The sequence below is a fragment of the Panthera pardus genome, unplaced genomic scaffold, assembly GCF_024362965.1.
Source record: "Panthera pardus isolate Hobbes unplaced genomic scaffold, ASM2436296v1 HiC_scaffold_11, whole genome shotgun sequence".
NCBI lineage: Eukaryota > Metazoa > Chordata > Mammalia > Carnivora > Felidae > Panthera > Panthera pardus.
In genome coordinates this window covers 34,334,138-34,350,989 of record NW_026526666.1, presented here as the reverse complement: position 1 = coordinate 34,350,989, position 16,852 = coordinate 34,334,138, and the positions used below count along the sequence as shown (strand labels likewise).

General features: G+C 42.1%; 1 protein-coding gene across 4 annotated transcripts in view; it reads right to left on the bottom strand.

The window, feature by feature from the left end:
• Positions 1 to 8,259, bottom strand: part of COL24A1 (collagen type XXIV alpha 1 chain) — a 413,859-nt gene extending 405,600 nt beyond the window's left edge. For 2 of the 4 annotated variants that reach the window (XM_019414025.2, XM_019414026.2), the window contains exons 1-2: positions 8,136 to 8,259; positions 7,527 to 7,657 (exon numbers count right to left, since the gene is read on the bottom strand). In XM_019414025.2, the coding sequence (XP_019269570.2) occupies positions 7,527 to 7,582 (56 nt within the window). In that variant the 5' untranslated portion in view covers positions 7,583 to 7,657; positions 8,136 to 8,259. Of the gene's footprint in view, positions 1 to 7,526; positions 7,658 to 7,907; positions 8,059 to 8,135 lie in introns of those variants that run through there. The other 2 variants (XM_019414023.2, XM_019414024.2) reach the window with 2 other exon arrangements.
• Between the last annotated feature and the right edge of the window lie 8,593 nt (positions 8,260 to 16,852).

The following is a 16,852-nucleotide window of genomic DNA, read 5'->3' as shown; positions in this document are numbered from 1 at the left end:
TCTGGGGTGGGGGGTGAGAATTTGCATTTATAAAGAGTTCCTAGGCAATGCTGGTGCTGTATGTCTGGGGTTTACACTCTGAGGACCACTGTTCTGGAACAGATGATGTTCAAGAGATGATGAAAAGCCTGTTTGGGATCTGTTTTTTATCTTCACCGCACAGTGGAATCAGCTGGGGAGTTTTAAAAACTACTAATACTCGGGTCCTGCCCTCCCTACCTCCTGTCCCACAGATTCTGATTTTAATTTGTGTGTGGTACAGAGATTTTTAAACACTCCCCACCTGGTTCTACTGTGCAAACAAGTTGAGGACCTCTGTGTGAGATAAAAATGCTATCTCTAGGTTCTCCAGGATAGATCCCAGTGTGATCTAGACTTTGAGTAGAAAGAAGCTCTTTCCCTTTCAAATTTATATTTCAACAAAATAACTGACAGGATATATATCAGTGAGACTAAAAAGTAAGGATTAAAATCACCGAAGGAGAGTACATCAGAATTATGCTGTCTTAGCAGAAAATGGAATGTGAAAGGAAACACTCAGGTGCATCAGCTGTACTTCCCAAGGTAATCTGGCTCACTTAGAGTTTAGAAACAACCCAACGGGCACTTTTTCGTTCAGAGCAAGCTAACTAATGAAGAGTACAGCAACCGGCACTATTCATTTAGCAATTCAGCCAACTCATAGACTTCCCCAATGACCTCAGGGGAGAAAAATGAAAAATAAAGTTCTTTCTAGACATGCTAACAAGTCCATTCCTGGTGTAAGGCAGGAAAACCTGAACACATCAAACATCCCTTAGCCAGGTGATCTTAGGGGATTATGACAAATCAGTTGAGCCATACATTATGTAAGTGTACCTATGTATTAAAACTGATGACTAATAGAGAGGTAGAGATTGATGACTGAAATAGAGATTTTCTTTCTCTCTTTCTAAGTATGCCCCAAACTAACAGCCAACTAAGGAAGAACATATGGATATCCATATCCATAGCAATATGGATTCCATTATGCCTAACCACCACCCCCCACCCTCCCCTGAAGCTCCAGCCATATCGCATTATACTGTATTCCCTGGAGAGACCTTGTAAGTGTCTGAAATGCCCTCTCAGTCTTCACCTGTCAGAATCCTAAATATCATCAAAGCCTAATTTGAATAACATCTGCTCCGTGAAGTTTCCATCATCCCTAAAGAGGGCTGGATTCTGTACTCTTAATGCTATAATTGTAAATTTATTATATCCCATATATATTGTACCTTTTAGGATTAATTAGTAAGTAAATATCTGAACAAGCAACAAGTTTTCACCTTTTATCTATTTGTTACATGAAATTGACAATTAGTAAACATTTTTAAAAAGGAAAGGAGAAACAGTAACATCTCCCAATGAATGAGGAATTCAATTCTTCCCTATGGACCTAATTCTTTTAACACTTGAGAAAAGGAAAGTAAAATAAGGGTACTTTTAGTTGGTTGTCCAAAGAGAGAAAGAAGAGAAAAAAGAACTTAAAAATATCTGTTATGATAGGTTAAGTGGAAAGGCTTCCTCTTCTCCTTTTTTTCATTTTAACTGTTTTTCTCATCTTTGAAGTGGGAACACAGAGAAGACATCAAGCTTAATTGACACACTCAGTTAAAGAGCCAAACTCCATCACTGTATGAAATGGATGTCTAATAAATCCAAGCTTTCTGGAAAATGGTTGGGTTGGGCTTGTTTATTTCTTTGATTTTGCCCTCCTCCCCCATGATATCACACTTACTATACATTCGCTTAATTAAGAAAAAATACACATTTCCACATGAGCCGATAATAGAGTTCTCAGGGGCATCAGCTGTACTTTGTGCTTGTCCCATTGTACTATGCATGCATTTAGTGCTAAGTCTTGCTGGAGTCCTTGAATAAGTTAAAAATTAAACCCGTATTAAGCTGGAGAGAAAACCACATGGTTAATAAGAAAATAAAACTACACTGGAGTCAAAATACTAAACCTGCTTCTATTTGTAACTTACGCTGTGACCTTGGGTGGGTCATTTCAATTTCCCGAGTCTTGGCAACTTCTCTATTATGTGATGGTATAATATAAATTTCATATTTTACATTCCAAATATAAAACCTCAAAATCTCTGTGTGTGGTGGGCTCCTGTTAGTATACTAGCATTAGATGACAAAGATCAAATTATTTAGCAAGATATTCCATAAATCACCATATATAATAGACATGATATTTAACAAGTCTGGAAACGTCTTCCTACAGTTCCATGCAATACTCTCTTAATTATGTAACCTAAAATAGTCTACTAAGTTTGCTCATTTGTTCACATATTTACTTCAACAAAAACTCTAGTTGTTATATTAAATATGAATACTTTTCAAATATTTGAAGCATGTCTGTTTTTGTTCACTTTTCTGTATGTCTGGACTGTAAGTCACTAATATAAACTAACCAGAACATATACTCAGGCATTACACAAAAACAGACGGGATCTAAAAGAAGTCAACAATATGGTAACAGTCAATAAAAGTTCAGAAAATATAACCCATGATCTTAATATCTGAGGATTTCTAACAAAATATGAAATACTCTGTGTGTCTGGTCTGCTAGCCACATTTTCAGTGTGACAGAAGCCACAATCAAAACATAACCAGACATGTGAGAGGTAAAGGCCTGGAGGGGATCAGACAGGAAATAGATATCCAAAGACCATACTCAGAATATTTAAGGAACTAATATCCATCCCCGGCATCTTCCCTAAATAATTCTTAGAGCTATTCAACTTTCTCCTTTTCTGAAGGGTTTTAGTTACTTTAGGGGAATCCCAGGCATCTTTTTGTTTAGGCTGCCCATGAGACTCTCAGGTATTATGTCTTCAGGCTACTAAAGCTCATTCCTACATAGATTCAAGTTAGAATAGTAGGAAGGACTTGTGAAATCTCAGGAATAGGGAATTTGTTTTGTGAGTTGGTGATTTTAATTTAAACCAGTTGGAAAAGGCAAAATAATCTGAAAACGACTCACATGTGATATACATAGATAATTTCAACAATTTCCATTACACTACATTTACAAGTCAAAAACTTTGTTATGCGAACTTTACTTGTTGCAAAGATCCAGAAATAGTAAAATTTCTGTCCTTTATTCCTCAAATACCTGAAAATCATTTCTCATCCCAGCAGTGGGGATAAAGCTGGGTGATTCAGGGAGTAGTCACTAGCTTACATACAATGACTTTCTCAATCAGTTCAACTCAGTAGGTACTTGTATAACTAATGCAGTGTGAAGCATTAGAACTTTTGGTTAATTTCCAAGTGTAGAGGGAATTTATGAAGTACGGGGAAGATAAATGCCTAAGCACTTCAAGGGATCACAATGTCTAGGGTCCAATCAGTAGCAGGGAAGAAAAATACCTCAATTAGTCCGTCCTTGTAATACCAAAGAGATTGTTAAAATGATTGCTACCTAGCCTTAGTGAAGTTCCTGACACACAGCACTGTTAAATAAAGATTGTTAAATGAATGAGTCAATCTTCAGTTAGTAAGACTATCAGGTGGTCTTGAGTTTCAATAAACATACAACTTCTCTAGTGTCTTCTACATGCACACTGATTCCAAGACCAAGGAGTGAGGTCATCCTAACCTCCATATGTTTAGCTAAGAAAGTAACCTGGTTTAAAGGCCTGTCACAATCTGGTCTCTGGTCTCCAGATTCAGCTCTGGTCATTCCTTCTCAAGTATGTGTGCTTCAACCAACTTCATTTCTCCCAGGCCCTCAGATGAACTGTGCTGTCTCACCGTTCAGCCTTTTAATGTTCTGTCTGGAAAGTTCCATGCCTTTTCCAGTTAGGTCTCTGTGTGGATTTCATTTCCTTTGGTGAGCCTTTCTTTCCAGGATTACCCTTCCATATACACCCCACCTTCCCAGGACTGCTAGGTGTCCTCCTGCCTATACCTTTATCTCATTTTGTTATACTTGGTTGTTCATTTTCTTTTTCCAATACCAGATTGGGCACGTAGGGAGGACAGCAATTGTGTTTCTGTCTTGCTCCACCACTGTATCCCTTCTGCTTAGAACAATGCTGGGCACATAGCTGGAGCTCAGAAAACATTTGTTGAATATATGAGTGCATGATTGAGTGAATGAATGACAGAATAATGTTAGCCCTTTACGAGAATGAAAAGGAAATGGTCTTCACTTCTCATTCAGAGTTACAAGTTCTAAAATAAGTCACAGTTGCAAAGCATGGCAAGGAAAGTAGCACAGCTATTTTCACTCCCAGGATAAAACTTATTTTTCTCCTGTCACTTCACAGATTACCAAGCAGAATGTCTAAGCAACACTCAAAATTACTTTCCATAATTTACAATACCTGTCCTTGAGACATCAGTTTTATTTTAAACATCTACTTGATAGCAAAGATAACTTAGAAACTTTAAAGAATAGAATTTCATGCCAACTAGGAAATAGATGTTTATATTCAAAACTCCTCCCCGCCCCCCACCTTGGTTATGGAAACCCTGTGATTACAATAGTATCTAACCCTGACTTTTGGTTTTAATCTCCCTTTATTACTTCCACAAATTCACATTAAGCAACTCACCTAAAAGCAGGACCATGCGGGGCAGCTGGGTGGCTCAGTTGGTTAAGTGTCCAACTTGGGCTCAGGTCATGATCTCACAATTTGTGGGTTTGAGCCCCACATGGGGCTCTGTGCTGATAGCTCAGAGCCTGGAGCCTGCTTCAGATTCTGTGTCTCCCTCTCTCTACCCATCCCCCACTCATGCACTTGTGCCTGAGATCACTCTCTCTCTCTCTCTCAAAAATACATAAACATTAAAAAAAAAAAAAAGCAGCCCCATGAAACAAAGGATCCAGTTTTAAAACTGTAAATGTTTTTGGATGACTAATCAGAATTGTGATTTTTAAAAAACTGCTCCTGCTCTTACAAAAACTTCACCACAAGAGGATGGTGGAAAATTAAAACCTCAAGGATTTCATTAGAAACTCTAAGGTTTAATTCAGTGGCTTGACATTATCATCAGCTAATCAGCTGCTTCTGCCAAGTCCCCTCCCCTACAGGGTTGGTAGCAGTTTTTGTTTTTTCAAATTGAAGAACGCATAATTCTTTAAGGAAGTTGGATTTTTTTTTTTTTTTTTTTTTTGGAGAAACAGTTTTCTCAGATCAATCAGTAACTACCTTTTCCCTACTTGGCATGTGTATAGTTGGAGGTATAAGGGGCTGCAATCTGATGTAACTTTGAATTACTTCTTTTTTTTTTTTAATTTTTTAAATGTTTTTATTTATTTTTGAAGGAGAGATAGAGACAGAGCATGTGTGGGGGAGGAACAGAGAGAGAGGGAGACACAGAATTCAAGCAGGCTCCAGGCTCTAATCTGTCAGCACAGAGCCGGATGCGGGGCTCAAACTCATGCCACTGTGAGATCATGACCTGAGCCGGAGTCGGATGCTCAACCGACTGAGCCACCCAGGCGCCCCTCTTTGAATTACTTCTTAATTGTCTGCAGCCCACCCTCACTGACAACTGTAGTGGAATAAGCTGGATGTCAAGGAAGCTGCAAGGTACCCCCTGGCAGAGAGGCCTTCTAGCCCCGTGTGTTCTCCCACAATCCTCTATCAACCAACCCAGCGTCTCTCTGACAGGGTTCTTTTCCCATTCCACGTAGTCTAATTTTTCCTCAGTTCCTTGGTGTAATCCATTCTGTTTCATTTCTCTGCCTCCCTCCCCCCAATCATCTGGACCCAATTTACAAACCCCAAACTGCCCAAAAATTTATGCAGGGCCTTTTCTGGGAGCGTCTGGAAGGGAAGCGTAAACCAGACAAGACAGAGGCCAGGAGAAGATCTGCTTTAATCCTCGAGATGGAGCAAAGCTACCAACCCCGCGGATGGCTGGGCAGCGACGCAGGTCTTACTCAGTGTCCAAGGGAAAGCCCTCCGGTTGGGAGCTGGCCGGGAGCGCAAGAAGGGCACAGGGATGAACGCGGAGGCGTCGGCCGGACAGGAGGTGGAGGGCCTCACCCAGCTTCTCCCGTTGGAGCCTCCCCTCGGGGACCTGAAGCTCATTCCACCATTCCACCCGCCCGTATCAGCAGGAAGATGCGAGTGGTCCCGCAGGATCCGCGGCGCCTGGAGCCTGGCTTTCCAAGCGGGTCCATGCTGAGGGGCTCTTCAGAAATGTGGCGGGAAACCTGCCTGGGAAGCTGGTGCGACCCACGTGAGCCGCCCTGGGGAAGGTGACCAGCATTGCCTGACCTCTTCTGGGACCGGGACCTCCCTGGTCGCGGGCACCTGGGCCCACGCCCAGCGTTGCGAGCCTTCCTCCCCACTGATTCGTCCGGCTGCGGGAGCGTGGGAAGGTGCGTCCTCGGTAGCACGGAAGCCCAGCCGCCCAGGCTCCAAGGGGTCAGAGGAGAGTGAGGGCGAGCCCCAGCCACGCACGGCTGCACGCGGCTGGGAAGCACATGTGCACACAAACACTGCCACAAGGCGGTCTTTCTCCGCGCCCCGCCTCCCTCCGCCTGCCCTCAGCGGGCACGGTCAGTTCTGCCCCCTGCCCACCTCCCACCTACTCTCCCAAGGGGCAGCTTGGGGGAGGGAACGACCACAGCCACTTTGGTCCCGCCCGCCCCGGGGCCAGAAACAAACTTGCATAACCCACTGACCTCTTCCCGGGGAAGCAGGGTAGCCAGCCCAGGCACGCACCCCCCTCCACTCTCTGATCCCAGTGAGGGAGTAGGAGCAGGTACCAGCGCCCAAAGAGGAGGTGGGGTGCCAGTCGGGGCCTGCGCTAACCCTCCGCGGGAGGAGCAGCCCCGCCCCCGCGTCCAGCCCCTTCCCCAGTGACAGGCCGGTGGAGCAGGACGCAGCCTCGGCCCCAGATGGGCAGCACGTGTGTTGGCTTCCTAACAACAAGAGGAGATTGCCTCTGAGTGCAGTCGCGCCCTGATGCCCGAGGTTTTGCCGGTACCCTCTCCCCAGCTCCGGCCCCCCTGCCCCATGTCTGTTCCCCGTGGTCCAGGCTGCGGCCACAGAGCCCAGAGGACCGCCAGCACCCCATCAATCCCCAGGCTGAACGCCGGAACAAGCACCGCGAGAAAGCAGAACCTCAGCCAGGGCCCTGAGAAAGAAGGAAGGAGGGCGCGAGGGCGGCGGGAGCTGGAGCCCCGGCGGGCTTCCGAGCTCAGCTCGGGAGTCTCGGGAGTCGCGGGAGCCGCGGGAGCCGCGGGAGCCTCTGCCGCCGGAACCGGGACGCGCGCCAGCGAGCTTTTCCTTACCAGCCGCAGGACCTCTTTAGCATAAACTGAGAGATCCGCTGGCAGGAGGCTTCCTTTCAAACACGGCGTTTTACAAATTGAGGAGACAAGGGGAGGATGCCACGGCTGCTCGCCGGCTCCCAACTTTAAAAAGTGCCAAGGAGCGGGAGCACAGATCTCCGACCCGCCCAGTGGGTCCAGGGATTGGGGAGAGGGGTGAGTCTAGCCCTTGCATCCTGGCGATTGGGCTACTTACGTTTTTGCCGTGTGGGAGACCTTTCCACGCCTTGTCCTGTGGGCTCCTAAATGCATTTGTATGCATTTGTCCCTGCAGCGAAGCACTAACGGAAAACAGAAGGCAACTCCGAACTGCTAAGGGTGCAGGTACTGGCCATGAAAAAGGAAAAAAATAAAAACAAAAAACTCACATGTAAACGATGCTCCAAAAACCTCAACAACAACAACAACAACAACAACAACAACAACAACCAGGGAGGAGGGAAATAGGAAGGGGGGGGGGGCAGAAATAGCACGCAAAGGGTAGATCTACGCGAGCTAGGCTTTCTAGTTCCCTAGCTCGGTAACGGACAAGCCCGGGGGGGAGCGCTCCTCTGGGAGGGCGGGCGAGAGGCGAGACCTCACTGGCAGGCGGCGGGGCGCCGGCAGCAGCTGGAGATCGGCCGCGAGTGCAGCCCTCGAGTTCACTTGCGGTTCAAAGGCGACTCTGTGACTCCAGTGGAGCCCTCAGCTTTGGGCCTGGGAGGAGAGAAGGGTTGGGGGAGGGAAGGAGATGAAGGGGGTGAAGGGTGGGGGAAGTCCTTGGAAACAACCCGCGCTGGAACATTTGTCAGACAAGCTCACACACCCACTTCGGAGATCTAGTCGGTGCGAGGGGGCTGGCAGCAACTGCAGGCGCTCAGCTTTGACTGCCGCCGGCTGCTTCCCCTGGAAGAAGAGGAGCGCAGCAAATCCGGCCGGTGTTAAATTTCACCGCTCACTGACTTGCAATGACATCACCAAACACAGTGCACACCTCCCCCTCCGCCCCGCAACCTACCCCCGACCCGAGCCCGGCTCCCGCGCCCGGTCCGCAAGCCCCTGGGCCCGCAGCCGCCCCGGCCACGCCCCGACGCTCCAGCTTCCCACGCCACCCTCCCTCGTCGTCCCCGAAACTTGTAGGTGACTAGTATCCTTCCTTCGTCCTTTTTTTCCGGCAGTCCCCAGTTTGATGTTTTCCGCTTGCATGTCTCCCATCCCCAATTTTTCATCTCCGTCCTCTTCACACACACTGTCTGGAATTATACTCAGCGGGACCCTTCATTCTCCTCCGACTTTCTTGTGTTTTTGCAGTGATGCTTGTGGCCTAAGCCATATTATAAACGGACTGTGACGGTCTCCTTTCTATCTTTCCTCCCCTTCACTCTTGACTTTCAGTCTGCCCCCTGTACTACAATTTCTGCTTTCTGCCCTCCTCCAGCTTATGAGCATGGATTAATGATATGTGTTTATGCATCTAGAACAGGCTAAGAGACTACAGTCTTTCCAATTTGAATACCTTCTCCAATTTTTGTAACACATTTTTTTTTAACATAAGCTTCGATCCCCTCACAGCCCTTTCACAGCCTGAGAGAGAAGTCTACCTTCCAAATTTTGGGGGGGAAATTAACTTTCTGATTTTATCATTTTATTAATAAGACTGGAAATTACAGGAGGCCAGGGATCTATTATCTTACTCATCACTGTATTTTCAGCACCTAAAATACTACTTAGCATGTCTGTTTAATGAGTGACTGCTGTATACCATTGAATATCATTTCTCCAACAAGTTTTCCTTGTCTATTCTGGGTGCCGTCCACAGCTAATGATCCCTCCACATGCTGAAAACCATCCCACACTACACACATATTATAAAAGTTAAAGAGAGCATATTGATGAATGGAAATGATTGATGCAACCCTTGCAATTTTAGGAATTTTCTTTCCAGGAAAAATTTGGGGAGTTTTTGTTTGTTTGTTTGTTTTTGTCCAGGAATACAGAATTTAATTCATCTTTCTTTCCCTCAATTTTTCAACTTTTTATTTTGAAATAATTTTAGCTTTACATAAAAGTTACAAAAATAGTACAGAGAGTTCCTATATACCCTTCACCTAACTTCCTCTAATACTGATAACGTACATGCAGCAGTACAATGATCAAAACCAGGAAATTACCATTGATACAATGCCTTTAACTAATCTAGAGCTCTTATTCGAATTCTGTCAGTTTTCTAAGATCACCTTTGTCTGGCCTAGTATCTAATTTAGGAGCCTATACTGAATGTAGTTAATTAATAAACAAAGAGATTAATTAAAACTGTTATATCTCCTTAGTCTCCTCCCATTTGTGGAAGTTCCTGTCTTGTTTTTCATGACTTGGACATTTTGAGGAGCACTGGTCAGTCATTTGGTGGAAGATCTCTCAATTTGGATTTGTGTGATATATTCTCATGATTAGATTCAGGTTATGTATTTTCGGCATAAATGCTATCTGAGTGATGTTGTCTCTTTCTCAGGGCATCATATTGGGTATATATAATGTTGATATATCTTATTACTAGTAATGCTAACTTTGATCACTTAGTTAAGGTGCGACCTGCCAGGTCTAACCACCGTAAAATCCCTCCCACCCCTTGATTTCTGTAACAAATAGCCACAGCTTTCTGGAATCCTTCTAGAAATCCAGGGCTGAGGGATGATAGTCATTCTTAAATAGCCTTAAACTACATTTTTTCTATTTTTGGATTGCTAGTCAACTAAAGAATGGTAATTTGGTTTGGTGGAAAGAATAGATAAGAATTAAGCAGTAATTCACCTAATCTCTCCATTTTCCCATCAATCATTAAGGATTAAAAACATTTTTTTTCCGTTCATAATGTTGAGTGCGGATATTTGAATGCCGTGTGAGTGTTATTAAAATGTATCTCAGGTTCTTTGACTACAAGAAGAGAACAGTTGCTAGAGCTCTTATCAAGATGCCAAAGGGTACATACACATAGCTTCAAATAGAGTACATTTGTTTGTGGGAGCAGAGGCATTTGCCTAGTAAAAAATAAACAATGTAAAGCTTAAATGCTATAGATTTTTTAGGATGGTAGAGATTCGTATAGATCAAATTTATCAAGACAGATTAACCAAAGACCCTGGGACTTAGCTGGGCCTTGAAAAGTGAAGATGATTTTTATAGCTTGAACAGAGAAAGATAATGTGTTTGGAAATGGAGAACAGGGGACTCAGAAAAATGGGCAAGAGGAGGATATCTTAATTATATTCAGAGGAAAAGAAACAGATTCATCAGTTTGGATTAGAAGTTTGTGCATCATGGGGAGCCTGGGTGGCTCAGTGGGTTAAGCGTCCAACTTCAGCTGAGGTCATGATCTTGCAATTCGTGGGTTCGAGCCCCGTGTCGGGCTCTGTGCTGACAGCTCGGAGTCTGGAGCCTGCTTCAGATTCTGTGTCTCCCTCTCTCTCTGTCACTCTCCTGCTCATGCTCTCTCTCTCTCTCAAAAATAAATATTTAAAAAATTTTTTTAAAAAAAGTTTGTGCATCAGAAGGGAGATTGAGAGAAAAATATGGAAGTCTCTGAATGCCAGAATAAGGGTTCATTCAGTCATTCAATATACCTACTATGTGCCAGGAACTCTTCTAGGCACTGAGTTACACTGGTGAAAAAAATGTGTGAAAATTATTCCCTTCATGGAGTTTATATTCTACCATTTAATATTTGGTCTATGAGCAATAGGAAACTAATTAAAGAACTTCAAACTGATGAAAGATCATCTTCCAAATTACCATTTTAAGAAGACTGATCAGTACCAGATGTCAAGATTGAAAAGAGAGAAGGTTGGAGGATAAGTTAGATGTAAGTGTTGAAATATGCTAGTATCTTGAACTGTGGGAGAAATGATAGAAAAGCTAAATAAGAGAATCATTATTAAAAGAAATTAGGAAGGCCTGATAACTAGTTACATTGGGAAGGGAGAAAATAGAGATGAAATTTCAAGTCTGAATGACCAAAACATTATGCCATTGGCCAATAGTCAGAGAAGACAACTAATTCAGTTTGAGACATATTTAGCTTGACATCTGGGTAGGAAATTCTACTGGAACCATCCAAAGGTCTGTTGGAGTTGAAAGCTAGAGTTCAGGAGAGAGGCCAAAGCTACCGTTTTAGATATCTTCATTATCTGCAAGTGGTATTTGAGATTTTAACAGTGGAGTCTGTTTTCAAAGAAGTGAATATCAAAATGGAGAATAGAGAATCAAGGATATAAACTTAGGTTACAGAAAGTGGGGAGAAACAATGCAGAATTAAAAGACACAGAACCAAAAGTATGCAACATTATTAACTAATAGTACAGGAGTTCAAAAAATAATAATATAGTAAATACTTCATAATATTTACTATGCATGAGTATTATTTTAAGTACTTTTTAATCTTTTTAATATTTATTTATTTTTGAGAGAGAGAAACAGAGTGAGTGGGGGAGGGGCAGAGAGAGAGGGAGACACAGAATCTGAAGCAGGCTCCAGGCTCTGAGCTGTCAGCACAGAGCCCGACGTGGAGCTCGAACTCATGAACCATGAAATCATGACCTAAGCTGAAGTCAGTCGCTTAACTGACTGAACCACCAGGCACCCTTGTTTTAAGTATATTTTTAAAATATATTAACTCATCCTCTTAATGAATCCTATTAAGTAGACACTTTTTATTATCCTCATTATACAGAGGAGGAAATTAAGGCAGAAAAAGATTACAGTTGAGTCTTGATCAACTCAAGGGGTTAGTGTGAGGAAGGAAAGGAAGGAAAGAAGGAAGGAAGGGAGGGAGCAAGGGAAGGAAGGAAGGAAGGAAGGAAGGAAGGAAGGAAGGAAGGAAAGAAGGAAGGAAAAAAGGAAGGAAGGAAGGAAGGAAGGAAGGAAGGAAGGAAGGAAGGAAGGAAGGAAGGGAGGGAGGAAGGGAGGAAGGGAGGGAGGGAAGATGGAAGGAAGGGGAGAATTATTGACAGCATCAACTTTATCAAGAGTCAGTCTGCGTGGGTTTAAATCTTGATCACCAGTTTTTTGATCAGGCAAATTAACTATAATTGACCCTTTAAGAACATGGATTTGAACAGTGTGGGTCCTCCTATATATGGATTTTGTTCAGTAAAATACTATAAATGTATTTTGTCTTCTTAGGATTTTCTTAACATTTTCTTTCCTCCAGCTTAATTTATTGTAAGAATATTGCACATGAGTTGCTTTCTACAATTATGGATTCCTGAGTCTTATGCTTAGAGATTCTGATTGAGCATGTCTGAGGTAGGACTCAAGAATCCGCATTTTAAACAAGTAATTGTTAAAAGTACTATAAGTAATTGTGATACAGATTAACTAGTGATCATATGTTAACATGTCAATCCATTCTTGACTTAGTTATTGAACACAATGCTTATTGACTGCCTGTGCAATCTCTTAATGAGTAAGTACTCTCATTCATATGTACCTGGGAGGAATCACTGTGACTTAATTAAAATTCCATGCTTAAATATTTACTGAATTAATGAATAACTAAATAAAGAGTGTCATGCCTACTATGTATTAGGCAATGTCATAAGACGGGGTTATGAAGAGATGTGGCATAATTACTACTCTTAAGGAGCTTATAACCTGCTAGAGACAGAATCTAGTAAGAAAAATCAACTGGTATAAATGATTATAAGAAAAACCAACTAGTGATATAGGGCAGTTGGGGCACAAAGGAGATAATACTCAATTCTATTAAGAGTGAGTGGAAGCACTTGAAGCTTGGGTCTTTAAAAATGAGTAGGTGAAGGGGCGCCTTGGTGGCTCAGTCGACTGAGCGGCTGGCTTCGGCTCAGGTCATGATCTCAGAGTTTGTAGGTTTGAGCCCCGCATCGGGCTCTGTGTTGACAGGTCTGAGCCTGGAGCCTGCTTCGAACCCTGTGTCTCCCTCTCTCTCTGCCCCTGCCCCTGCCCCGTTTGTGCTCTGTCTCTCTCTCTCCTTCAAAAATGAATAAAAACATTAAAAAATTTTTAAAAATGAGTAGGTGTTATGGGGCACCTGGGTGGCTCAGTGGGTTGAGTGTCTGATTTCAGCTCAGGTCATGATCCCACAGTTTGTGAGTTCAAGCCCCACATCGGGCTCGCTGCTGTCAGCCTGTCAGTGCAGAGCCCACTTTGGATCCTCTGTCCTCCGCTACCCGCCTCTCCCCTGTTTGCACTCTCTCAAAACTAAATAAACATTAAAAATAATAAGAAGAAGAATGAGTAGGTGTTTGCCAAGTAGACAAGAAAATTTAAGCCAGTCTGGGTGAAGGTGATGGCACAGGAAATAGCATGGAGGTATTAAAGGTCCTAGCACCATTATTAGTGACCTGTGATTGGAATGGCTATAATATAGAGATGAGTATGGAAAGATCATGGAGTGCCTTCATTGACATCTGAGAGATATGTGTTTAAACATTACTCATTTTAAAATATGGGCCCTGGAAATTAAGATTTCATTTTGTGTTTAGTACATGATGCACCTAAGTTAGAGAAACAGAATTTGTCAAAGTGAAAAGGGATACTTATTCTGGCTACAATAATTAGGTGGGGGTCCCAGGCCAATAGTTGGAAGGATTCTTTAACTGGAGGCTTTGAGAAGATGACAAAAATGTTCATATAAAGGACTTATTCACTTTGGGAAGAGAACAAATACATTTGTCAAATAGCTAATGAAGGCATGTTTCTATACAATATATTACAAATGATAAAATATTGAGTACCTCATCACTGGAGAAATTGATGAAAATTCTTAGCTTGGATGTTGAGGACATTTTTCTAGGTCTGAACCAATGTGAATTTCTCATCTTTTATTACTCAAACTTTTTTTTATCTTTGCTGTCGCTATTTCCTTCCCAAGTCTGTTTATGCTGGGATCTTTCTTCCTTTCTTCTTTCCTTTCTTCTCAGTCTCATGAATTATTTCAAATGTACATCTAAAATGATGTTCCTTTTTTAGTTTGCTGGTCCAGGAGCTGGTGAGCACTACATAATGTGTTCTTCCATGTAGGTGCCCGTGTTCTTTGAGACGCTTTGGGCTATGTGGTGCTGGAAGTGTGTTTTATTCTGACTTTTAGTGGGAGGTGCAGCAAGTTTCTTGAGACTAGATCTGAAAACCAGACAGAAACACAGACAGTCTTGATACAGTTTGCATAATACAGAGTCCACCATTCCAGTCTGACCCAACTACATTCCCTTTGAGCAGGATCAGTTCCCTTAATTCACACAAGCTATAGCCTAGCTTACCTGTTCAAATAAAACCCGGAAGTACCAAGAACGAAGATGCACCCATTGACTACTAATTACTTATCTCTGACATCCCAGCTGCCTGTTTCTCATTCCTTCTGTGTAAAGTCTCACTGTTCTAGCCAGTTAGCACAGATTCTTTATCGTTCATTTGTGCAGTAAACTAAATGGAAGCTACCTATTTATTTGAAGGCAACTCGCTTTTCTCTGGCAAGGAAACTTAATCAGTTTTAGGGTCTTAACCAATGGACTAGGATAGTCTGAGTCCAAATATCAGACAAGATAAAAAAAAAAAAAGGGACACATATGTACAGTAGATTGTCCCTCTGATATTTTATCTTGGTCTGCCATTCAAACGTGTGTGTGTGTGTGTGTGCGTGTGTGTGTGTGTGGTGTATAAAGTTTGCACAAAATTAAAATATAGCTTCAGGGATGTTCGTTACAATGGGCATCATGCCAATGAAGCAAAGTGTTACAGTGACACCATTCATACCACTGAAGTTCATGATTGTTAGCATTTCCATTTTTTAATATATTCTGAATGTTTGTTTATTCATTTTGAAAGGGGGAGTACAAGCAGGGGAGGGACAGAGAGAGAGGGAGAGAGAGAATCCCAAGCAGGTTCCCAATGTCAGCACAGAGTCCGATGTGGGGCTTGAACTCACAAACCACAAGATCATGACCTGAGCCCAAATCAAGAGTTGGAAGCTTAATGGAATGAGCCACCAGGTGCCCTATGCCAGCATTTCTGTTTTAAACCCCTTCTGAATGAATTCCAAAAGCTACAGTATTACTAGAGAGCCTGTGAATTTTCAAATGTATATTTAAACTTAGGTTAAAACTAGTACTTTGGAGTGTGCCTTTGAAACCTTAAAGATTTCTCCCCTGACTCTCTCTTCCCATTAAAAATTACTTGCTGTAAACAATGTGCTCCTGATACCAGATACAGTAGCAATGTAGAGACAGGAAACAGACTGATTGAAAGAGAATTCTCTATAGAGATACATATTTTTCTAAACTTTTTAGTGTATCTCCACCCAAATTCCTTTACAGAATTGTTATAATGGAGCTATTTTATGGGAATAATAAGTATTTCAGGAGTGAGAGGAATTTCTACTCAGATTTACTTTTCCTGACTCTCCTCTGGCAATTCCCCTCAGTTTTCATAGTACAAAATTCTAGTCTAAAACTTGTGGAAAAAAAGTTTAATGTTAACATCTTTTATAATTAGAGTATGATATTTTTCTAGATGTACACAAATAAAATAGTTTTTAAAAAAATAGCTTGCAGCTATGTTAACAGGTAATTGTGGTGCATAGAATCATAATAGCATACTAAACATCATCTCGTAATATTAAAAAAAAATTTATCAAGAAATATATCATGGGAGGTGTCTGGCTGGCTCAGTCAGTAGAGCATGTGACTCTTATCTCAGGGTCGTGAGTTCAAGCCTCATGTTGAACATAGAGCCTGCTTAAAAAAAAGAAAAAGAAAAATGCCATTGAAAGGGTACATCACATGTGAATAGAAAATTTGGAGAAGAATAAAACACAATACCAAATGGGAGATGTCACAATATTAGTACCTTTACGCCTCTCTGTTCTTCACTCCCCTCCCTCTACCCCCACTGTCACCCCAGTCACATCTTCTAACATTTTAGAAAACATTTTATAAGAAGGTTTAGGTTGAAACAATTTTGTTTTCAAGTATATGAAGAATTACTATTTATACTCAATGGCTTTGTGAAAGATGATGCTCGGGGTTATAATATTTCTTTCTCCGCCGAAAATAAATCCTTTGGTTTTTAGCTTCAAACACTTCTACATTTGTCCAGCGTGTCCATGGCTATATCTATGAGACTCATCTAGACCTTTGGCTGGAAAGAGCTCTCCCATTTCTAATCTCTCTGCATGCCACAGTTGTTTCCCAGCAGCCCCGAAAAAAAGAAGAGTGTATGATTAATACCAGGACTCAATATAACTACTCTTGATTCTGTTGGCCCTCATCCAATGGAGAAAATGAATCCAAATGATTACTTGGGACCCTCTTGTACTGTAAAATAAGAATTCCAATATAGTCACACTTTTATTTATACCAAGGTCTCAAAGATTTCAGATTGGCAAGAATTCCAACATGAAGTTTTCTAAATTTGCCCTTTGAATTGCACATTCTAAAATTATTTTTTCTGACAAAATTCTTAGGCTTTAATATTTACTATGATATAGTACATGCCTCCCATTTTGTTCCAGCA